At 32.6% G+C, this 10,984-nt stretch overlaps 1 protein-coding gene across 1 annotated transcript; it reads left to right on the top strand.

Moving 5' to 3' along the window:
- The first annotated feature begins 9,223 nt into the window (after positions 1-9,223).
- LOC134717748 (uncharacterized) lies at positions 9,224-10,387 on the top strand. Its single transcript, XM_063580242.1, has one exon. The coding sequence runs from the start codon at positions 9,224-9,226 to the stop codon at positions 10,385-10,387; it is 1,164 nt and encodes a 387-aa protein (XP_063436312.1).
- Positions 10,388-10,984: the final 597 nt, after the last annotated feature.

Below are 10,984 nucleotides of genomic sequence, written 5' to 3'. Positions count from 1 at the left end.
AAAGTATCAATACTTTTTAAATCAAATTATTACACATTGTTTAAGTAATACTTAGAATAAACCGTTTAAACTGACGCAACTACACAACAAATGTATTGAAAAACAAGTGAGCATTAGTGTGTAATCTATAATACAACACAGGCATGATAGGTTTAATTGGATGAACAGTTATACCACAACAATAATGTATATGTGTTGTATAGCCTACTAAGCAGTATATGGAATCTATCTCCACTATGATAAGACTTTCGAGTAGTTGTTTTTAACGGTATACATCAACATAATACTTATTACTATTAAAAGTTATGAACAATTGCTGTATAAATCGCAGTAAATAAGTGTTAAATTTTACTGACAGACTAAATATGACCGAATAATTTATAACTTAAAATTTTCAAATGGGTTTAAACAGATTATAAACAAGGGTTGCACTACACACAACAAATTTGTTGATTGTTTTCCATGAGGAAATTAACCAAACACGTTTTTTCCTATTGCTATTAAATTGCATTTACAATACACAGTGCATTTCGGTCAAAATGTTTATATATTATTACACATAGGTAATACTAAATTCGAATACGTTAATTTTTTTCTATTAAACGGGTCATTCTTTTTTAACTTGATTTAGCTTTATTTCATTGGGATTAAAATAAGCATGTTGAAGCCCACCAAAACAAAGTCATTTAAACAAACAAAACACCAGATAACTCTCATATCATTAATCACCTATATTGGATCAGAAATACCTAATAGATAACAGTACAATACAAATGGTTTCTTTACCTTTATCTGAGTAAAATTAATTTGTGTTCTAGTTCAGGAATTCTTATAAACAAGACATTTATACAGTGTTAAGAAAAATAGGGATATATGTAATAGTCATGACAAGTGGACTATAACAGACGTTAACAAATGTCAGGTGCTTTCTTATCAGAAATATATTTTCCTAATTTTAATGAATACACGAGGACAACAAAATTCCTGAACGAAACAGGGTTAACAAATGCAAAATGATTGTATTCGACAGTGTCAGAAAAATGTATATAAAGAGGTACGTAATATCATAAAACAATATATATTTTAAACAAGCTATACACATTGACAAGCTATACAAAGTGGCGAAAAAACATTATTTGTTTTTGAAGTACAAACTGATCTTAAGTTTCTATTTTTTATGATTTGTCGTTGAAATTAATTCAAAGCTGTATGATTTGCTTTTAAAAATAATAATTGGTAAGAAAAAGATGTTTTTTTCATTTTTGTCCGCACTGATCGTTAGTTTGGCTCTCTCGGATTAAAGGTTCAGCCATACAAAATTCTACCGCATATGTAAACCTAAATTGGAAATATGTTTTGTACTTTTCAAACACTTAATTTTCTGACAAAAATAAAACTCATAAATCTTTCATTTAAAGGAATTATGTTCTCATGACAACATTTGTTTCATATTTCGAAGTTTTCTCTGGTTTGAAAAACAATCATAAAAATCATGAAGCATTCTATTCTAATTACCTAATATTGTATGAACATAAGAACATTCATCTGTATTTCGTTTTTAAATGCAATGATGTTTGATTAAATAACGCCTCACTCAAAGAATAATTTGAGCATTCACGATTTTTACTGCAGTCCGTGATAGGAGCATTCCCGATAAAAAATTGTAAAAAGTCTGATCAAAATCATGGCTGGAAATTCAAACTTATAACAATTTTTATATTAACTTTTATTTAATCACGACAACAATCCGATATCATTCAGGAAGCGTTCAAAAGTAGCCGTTTCCATCCGAACTTGTCCCGATTATCCCGTTTTCAATCCGATTCTAATCCGATTTGCAACTTGTCCATTGTTAAAATCGACCGAATATATCTCGACAGCGTCCCAATTCTGCATGATACGATCGTACAGACATTAGACAGTGGCAGAACAGTGAACCGACGCTGACGGAAGATATACGTTAGTAAACAGTCTGCTGTACCGCTTTGCAAATGGCTTTTGTTGGACTCAGTCGTATCGTCTACTATAATTTTCGGGACTCACACGCGGCTTATATTGCCGAAGTTTGTGTTATTAGCTGGACAGTTCCGGAACTATTTCGCCAAAGAAGGTTTTGCATTTGGGATGCAATGTCGACTCCGGCAATGACAAATCTCTTCACATCATGCCTGTACTACAGAACATAATCCAGAAAGCACAGAACACTGTCACGATTTTGATCCGATACAGCATAATCTGTCACGACATTATTTCGATTGTTATCCGTCTGGACGCATCGGATGAGTTTCCTCGAATTTAATGGGACGCACATAACTCTGGGGTATGCTTGGCCGACCTATCCGATCCATAGAAAACTGTGACTAACGTATACTACATCGTTCGGGAAATACTAAGACATTCCAGATTATTGAGGAAAGTAATCCGACTGTTACTTTTCGTGTCATATCTTTTTTAAAACATCACTTAGATTATGTCGATAGATATATAAACAAATCCGATATCAAAATATTTACAATGTTAAAATCAACCTAATATATGCGTGTTAGTCTATTACCTTAAAAATGAAAGTAGTTAGATGAAACTTTGAATGACAATACAGATTGGTAAAACAAAATATACTAATAAGACACCATAGTCAACTAAAACCATAGCCATACATTTTTATCGAAGTCAACAATTTTGGGGAATTTATTATCAAATAAAAGCTTAGCAAAAACAAAATCCCTTTGAAAACTATTGTATTCAGTTTGTAATATTGATATGTATTACACATGTTAAATGTTTACGAAGCGATTTGAAAGAGTTATAATGAACTTTAAATTATGTTGCAATTTCAATTATACATCTGTAAGATTTTTTTTTAAGAATTAACATATAAATTTTTATCACAAAGTTAAAAAAAATATAAGTATAAGAGGATGTATAATCCCCATTAAGACTACTTACCACCAAATAATATAGACTTTTACAACTATATGTCACCGTTCTATCATCAACATTGTTCGAACATTTAATAAAGGAGAGTATAAACCTACCAAGAAGAAAGTATTTTTTTAATTACTTAGTAACACTATATTCCAATCAAAGATATATTATATCAACAAACTTAAACACACATAGTTTGAAGAATCCGCCGTTACTAAATCCATTTTTCTTTAAAAAAACAAACATGTTTATAAAGCCATTTGACAAAGGGTAAACTAAAATAATCTTGTGTAAATTCAATATTCTTGACAAAAGGTATAAGAAATATGGTTAATTGACATATTCACAATACGTATATATAATAGTGCATTAATTTGACATATCAACGATATATGGATGAGGCTTTCAAACGGTGAAATGCGAGGCTCTGTCGAGCTCTTTACCCGTTTCGGGCCGAATCCTTATATCGTTGACATGTCAAGTCAATGCACTATTATTGTCTTTATACTGCAATCTAATACAAATCAATGGTTGTTTAATGTGTTAATGTTATCATTTGATTAAAATATTGGGAAACGTCCCCCATTTATAAAAAGGCCTAATATCATGCAGGCGGAGAAATATACAACAAAATGAAATGTATATCATCTGTTGAAACCAACACTAGCTGGTGAACGAGTTTGTTTGAGCAATAGTAACCTTAATAAGCTTTTTAAGGTGGCATAACTGAATTGTAACATTGAAATGATTGAGTAGTTATCAAAGGTACCAGTATCATACTTTAGTACTCCAGACGGGCGTTTCTTCTACAAAAGACTCATCAGTGACGCTCATATCAAAATATTTGTATAGCCAACATGTTCAAAGTTGAAGAGCATTGATGATCCAAAATTCAAAAAAGTTGTGCCGAATACGGCTAAGGTAATCTATGCCTGGGATGAATTATCATTGATATGGCTATATTTATAAATTACCTGTTTACAAATTTTGAATTTTTGAAATACTAAGGCTTTCCTACCTCAGGCATATATTACCTTATCAGAATTTGGCGAAACATTTAGGAATGTTGGTCCGCAATGTTCTTCAACTTCGTACTTTATTTGGCCTTTTTAATTTTTTGGATTCGAGCGTTACTAGTGAGGCTTTCGTAGACGAAACGAGCGTCTGGCGTATAAACAAATTTTAATACTGGTATCTTATGATAAGTTTATTAACCTAAACAGGCAAAATTAGCAAAAAAAAGCAAAGTTTAAAATTCTACCTTTTCGACTTCAATCCTGAGTATTTCGATTCATATGAAATTCTGATTTACAGTTCTTTATTTACATTTGCAAAATTTACAATTTTTCAAAATATAATTGACCATAAAAAGAAAAGTGGAGAACGATAGGCGATTTGTTTTTCATCGACGTTTAAAACATGAACCATAGGTGTTGGCAGTTTGATATGAAAATGATTTTCAATAGAAACAAACCGACAGAAATCAACAAATGTACACTAACTTTGTGTTTTTTTATACTTGCAGTGTAATGCGATTATGATCATGATATGTTATGGTATAAACATGATAAAGGAGATACACATTTTATATCAAATTGAAAAAAAAAGAAATATGCTGTTCTCGACATTAGAATTCTACTTTTTGTTGAATCATCTACGCATTCAAGAACACATTATGTATTCAATAAATGTGCATGTACTTTGCATGAAATCAATTTTGAAGATTGTTTGCTTAATAGTAACTAGTTCTTTAAAATTATTTAACACGTTATAAAGAAATGATTCGACAAATACAGTATGTTCTAGATATATGTAGGATTCGGAACAGCCATGGTACTCTGAACCTCAATGGTCACGCTAAAGTTTGACAATCTAAGCTGAAGTGCAATAGTGACATTGTGACGACAACTGTGATGATAGCTTCTTTGAAGTGCGATGGTCTGCCTATGACTTAAGTTGAAAAAGCAAAAAAGACATGAGCTGTCTAAAGGAAATATTTGTAAAATCATTACGGGAGCAACCATTTAACTAAAAAAAGGGAGGAATAAGGTTTTTGTCTGAGTCAGTAATTTTTCAATCAAAGCGCAGTTATTTTTTTAAGCTTAATTATTCAAAATAATTATATTAAAATTTAAAACTATAAAGTATTTGGAAAAACTTGATTCAGAACAATGTTTTTTTTCAGACGTTGCTAGCCTCATATTTTGGGAGATCTATACATCTCGGTTTAGGTCAAATCAAAGGCTTGAAATTTCTTTTATCTAATTTTGAAATCTTAAAATTTGCCAATGCTCTGATTAGCGCACAGTAGTATGTGTTAAAAAATATGGTATCCAAAGGCGAAATAAAACAAATATTCAGCTTGTGTAGGTCTATATAAAAAATTAGAAAAAAATAAATGAAAATAAGCAGGGTCCATCTCATTTTATAAATAAAAAAAAACTCACATGCTATATTTGACAAGAGCACTAACAAGCACGAATTAATTGACACGGATTAGTTGACACAATTTCTCTTGCAGTGCGATTGCAAAAGTGGAAATGAGGTTTAACGTATTGTATAATAACACCCAAATAAAAGGTTCTGACTTATATGGTATCATATTCACAAGTGACCAACCCACAAATATGTTTTTTGAAGATATCATTTTGATGGATAGTTTGACAGAAAGGCGGTATTATAATGATTACTGAAGCAGCGCATCTTGCAGCCTTATTTAAGTAATCATTTGTAGTTTGACTTCTCCACTTTCACAAGGGTTTCCCTGCTAGTCGAAAGAGGACCGATGATGGACATATTTATTTTCTGTAATCACCAATGATGGAAGAGTTAAATATTACGAACAAACATATGTTCAATATCTTAAATAAAATCCAGTTATTTCTACTGCATAACGTTCCTAAAACCATTCAGACGTATATGTGTGAAGTCCTATTTTACTTTTTAAAATGTAAGTTTGACAGGAATGAAACATGTTTAGAGTATTAAATTATAACAAACACATATTTTTTATAGGTATGCATTTTTAAGATTTTTTCCTATAACAGGTTTATGTTTGTACATTTGATTGACGAAATTTAAACAATACTGTCAAGGTATTGCTCGACACAATAAGTTATCAAATAAAAGCAACATACTACGTTAAGTATAAGAGGGAGTTTTGGACGGATTTTCTTTACGATGCAGATTGGATAATCACAAAATAAATACAGATTAAAGCTTCAAGATAATTCAATCAAATTATCATTGTTTGATTTAAATGTTCAATATGAGATCGAATCTCTTCATGTTAGAAAAACAATCAATGAAAATTAAAATAATCATTATACAAAAAAAATTCTTGTGAAGCTAAATTAGTTTTTTTTTACCTTCTGCATTTGCGCAGAAATCCTTACCGGATTTTTTTCTTTTTCTTACGTTTTGTCTTCTGAACACAATATCTTGATTGATAACTAGAATACAACACGGTACTGTACACTGGTTTCGTCGTCTGTTCATCCGTCCAGCTCCAAGGTTAACACGTACAATATTTTATACCAAATGAATGTTTCACAAGTATTGAGTGATATACTGAACATTGGAATGTATTAATGTAAAGAAGCTTTTGTTAGCGTAAAAGCTTCTAGCGTGACAATTTTTAGTGTACACAATATGAAGTAGTTGATCTGTTACATAGAAAAGGACATCAATTAGCATGCCGTTTATACTAAATGCATTTCGGATTAAAATATTATCTTATATTTATGTATGTCTCTGACGTATAGCATGTGCACTTTATTGAGTTATTCAGAAAAACAAATTCGGTTACCCTCTTTAAATTAATTACTTATATTATAAATAAAACAACATGAATGTCAAAAGATAAAACACCTTCTGGAAATGTCTTTTTTTATCAGAAATTTCAAACTGTTATTTATTCTAATCAAGACAACAAAGAACTAATCAAGATACAAAAGGATTTAAAATCTACAATTTTAAAGCCCGTTATCCATTGGGTACAAACTCTAATATTTTAATTTGGGTAGGTGGTGGTTCACTGTTGGGTATTTAACATTTGTGTTGATTAGTTTGATCGCAACCTCGCTTTGGTCTTTTCGAAATACGACGGCAAGGTTTCAGAAGACGAAAATTGGACGAGAAAATAATCTTCTTAAAAAAAGTTGAAATAACACCTGAAATAGGTTTCATAAAGGGTTATAAGTGTATATTGATATACGATAAAGACGGATTGATATCGATTTAATCACGATGTCTTGAAATTTTAGTTAAAAGCGACATTTTAAAACATACAAAAAATTTAATGTGCAAATGAATTACGAATTTTAAGTAAACGGTCACAGCCAAAATAAATCAAAACCAATATTGTGTTTAGACATTAAATTTTTATGCAATTTGAAAGTGTGAAGGAATATATGATATGTTATTGCCGTACTTTAGGGATATGAAGGGTTTCCAAATCAACCAAATGTTTTCACGAGGAATTATGAAACAGCTTATTGTCAGCATATAAGTTGATGCAGTAGATAACTTAGTTCATCTAAATACAGGACAAAAATGAGCAAAAAGTTGAGTGTTTTGACTATTTATTGACAAACTTGTAATGGAAAAAATTTCCGGTTACGGTGGGCAAAAAAAAAAAAAAAAAAAAAAACCGGAACCGGCTTTGATAAACTCGTATGTTCCGGATTCGCATATTCACTTTTAATATTTTATATAGATAAGGTAAAGTACATGTATTTATTTGAATGAAGATAACACATACACTTTAAGTTTCAGATCATGTATAGGAGGTCCGGCAGAAAAAGGGTACCGACAAGCAGGGCAAATAATGGAGGTGCAGCGGCAGCTGCAAAGAAGTCGAAACAGCAACAGGAAGAGGCGACTGCTAATATTGCAGATAGATTAGCCAGGAATTTACCTAGAACAAGTGGAACACCACCTGTACAGCTCGGCTCAAACACTGTGACAACTAATGTACTACCACAGAGTCCAATAATGTTCCCAGCAACACTGCCAGCAGAAACAATTTACCCTGCTCCAGGTAATACATTACACCAACCCCTAATTAACACAGGTTATGCCCTACCCATTGAAACGGTTAAGGCGTCAGATGACATAGCGCGAAACGTTTCGCAAAATGTCAAACAAAAAGTAATAAATGGGGAATATGTAGATATGGGCAGTTTGTTAAATAATTCACAAAACATAACAGGAGTGAATCAAACACTTACATTTAATCAGGGACAGATTATATTACAACCTAAGCAACAGGACACAAGAATTACCACAATAGGTATATGGACGGATGCCTTTTTAATATATATCAGTATTTATTGTTCTATACATACATCTCAGTTCCAAGAACTGTTGAAGTACATGCAAACTGTCAGGTTAGGGGCTAAACGCTATGCAGGTTTAGGATGGAAATTGTATGATGAACAGTTTAGACTACGTAGATCACAGGATCCTGCTGGATCCTGGTCTGTCATAGACACTGAGCTATGGTTATTGTATATGCAACCAGCAGGTCCTATAAATGGGCCAGAGTTCAATATTGCACAAAAACCAACAAACAATTTTCTTAAATGCTATGCATATAATTATAATGGGACGTGCACCCAACAATATTGCACATACAAACATGCTTGTTTAAAATGCAGTGGGGTACATCCGGTTATATATTGCACTAATAGCAAAATGATTAATAATCCTCAGTCACCTGGGATTGTTCAGAGATTCAGATCAGCCCGGCCTCAAGCACCACAGAAAACAGCTTCTAATTTTCAACCCTTTGCACCTAGGCAAATGCAAAATAACACAAGATTCCGTTCTCCTGGAGCATTTATGGGACAAAGGCAAAACCCCAGTCAAAATTAAATCGTTAAGAGAATTACTGTCAAATTATGAAAACAAAACGGATGCAGCAATGTTATTATTGGGATTTACAGAGGGGTTTAGATTAAACTATACTGGTCCAAGGATCTCGAGTTTTGCAAGCAATCTCATTTCGGCAGAAGTTCACAAAACCGAAACGAATTTAAAATTACAAAAAGAAGTGCATCTTGGTAGAATGTTGGGCCCCTTTTCAAAAATACCAATTTCAACTTTAAGAATATCTCCTATTGGGGTAGTTGCAAAAAATGACGGGGGATGGCGTCTTATAACTCACTTGTCATATCCTACAAACTGGAGTGTGAATGATTTCATTGATCCAGAAATTTGTAAAGTAAAGTATTCTTCTTTTGATAAAGTAGTTGGGATGATCTCTGAATTAGGAAATAACGTGCTTTGCGCAAAAATGGACATTAGTCAGGCCTTTAGAATTTTATTGGTTCACCCAGCTGATTTTGACCTTCTGGGAATTTTCTTTGATGGGAAATATCATATTAATAAATGTCTGTCTGAAGGCTGCTCTATATCATGTGCCCTCTTTGAAAAATTTGCCACCTTTTTGCATAAAACAGTTGCATTGAAAGCTGGCATTGAGACTTTAGACCACTATTTGGATGACTTTTTCTTTGCTGGTGAAAGTTCAACGGATAATTGTACCATTTTGATGGACACTTTTAATGAAGTATGTAGGCAGTTAGGTGTTCCACTAGCAGAGAATAAAACAGTAGGTCCTACTACATGTATCACATTTCTAGGCCTTGAAATTGACACAGTACTTATGTTGGTTAGAATCCCCCCTGAAAAACTGGATAAACTTAAATTTATGCTTGATCAGGTCTTGTCAAAAAAGAAAATGGCACTGAAGGAACTTGAATCAATTACTGGTTTAATGGCATTTTGTTCAAGGGCTATTATATCAGCCCGTGCATTCATTCGTCGTTTTTACGATTTGATAGCTTCAGTTAAGAATGGAAAGCCTTATTATACTGTCAGATTGAATTCAGAGGTCAAAGCAGATGCTAGAGTTTGGTTAAATTTTCTAGATCAATTCAATGGTCAGTGTTATTTTCCTGATAGATGTTGGTCGACTAATGAAAGTCTGGAATTATTCACTGACAGTGCAGGTAATGTTTTATTAGGTTGTGGGGCTTATTTTCAAGGTCACTGGGTACAATACCAGTGGCCCAGTAGTTGGGCTGATACTAGCATTCTATTGGATATAACATGTTTGGAGCTTATTCCCATCGTGCTGTCTTTCATGATATGGGGTCCTTCATTTAGAAATAAAAAGATTTTGTTGAGAATAGATAATCAGGCATTAGTAAGCATTGTGAACAAAAGAACATCAAAATCAAAGAGAGTTATGATATGGATAAGACAACTAGTTTTTCTCACTATGAACAATAACATACAATTTAGGGCACAACATATTGAGGGTGAGCATAATGCAATCGCAGAAGCTCTTTCTCGATTTCAGGAACAACGTTTTATGGACTTGGTCCCGAATGCAGACAGTTCTCCAGCAGCAATCCCACAAGAATTCCTGTCGATGATTTCAGAACTGAAATGAATCACTTACTTATAAATTCATTAGCACCCAGTACACAGAAAGCATATTTGCATAGCATGGACATATTTGTTAAAGTTGTGGTCAGAAAATTGATTGAAGGAATAAAAAGGTTGGGGGGCCCAAATCAAAAGGACACTAGATTACCTATAACAAGAGATATATTGGAAATTATTGAGGTCACTGGCGGTGATTTGCAAAAACGGGTATGAGACAAAACTGTTTATGACTTCATTTTCGCTAGCCTTTCATGGTTTTATGAGAGTAGGTGAAATAACAGTTGATTGCAAAAATAAGCAGATGCATACTGTAAAATTTGAAAATATAAAGCTTTGTGATACAAGAATAGAGGTGTTATTGACGTCATCTAAAACTGATCAGTTTGGTTCTGGAACAACAATCGTTATTTCTAAGCAGAAAAACAAAAATATATGTCCAGTACAAATAATGGCTAATTTTATTAAAGTTCGCCCACCTTATCTGGGACCTTTATTTTGTCATTTTGATGGATCCCCCCTTACAAGATACCAGTTTTCAGCATTATTAAAAGGGTCTCTGTCAGTAATTGGTATAGAAAACAATGGATTTAAGTCCCATTCC

This window comes from Mytilus trossulus, chromosome 5 (genome assembly GCF_036588685.1).
Source record: "Mytilus trossulus isolate FHL-02 chromosome 5, PNRI_Mtr1.1.1.hap1, whole genome shotgun sequence".
Lineage (NCBI taxonomy): Eukaryota > Metazoa > Mollusca > Bivalvia > Mytilida > Mytilidae > Mytilus > Mytilus trossulus.
Note: the sequence above shows the minus strand (reverse complement) of the source record. Positions and strands in the feature narration are given on the sequence as shown.

What these genes read in the sequence shown, in the direction of transcription:
- LOC134717748 (XM_063580242.1), top strand. Translation starts at nt 9,224, where the DNA reads ATGGACATTAGTCAGGCCTTTAGAATTTTATTGGTTCACCCAGCTGAT.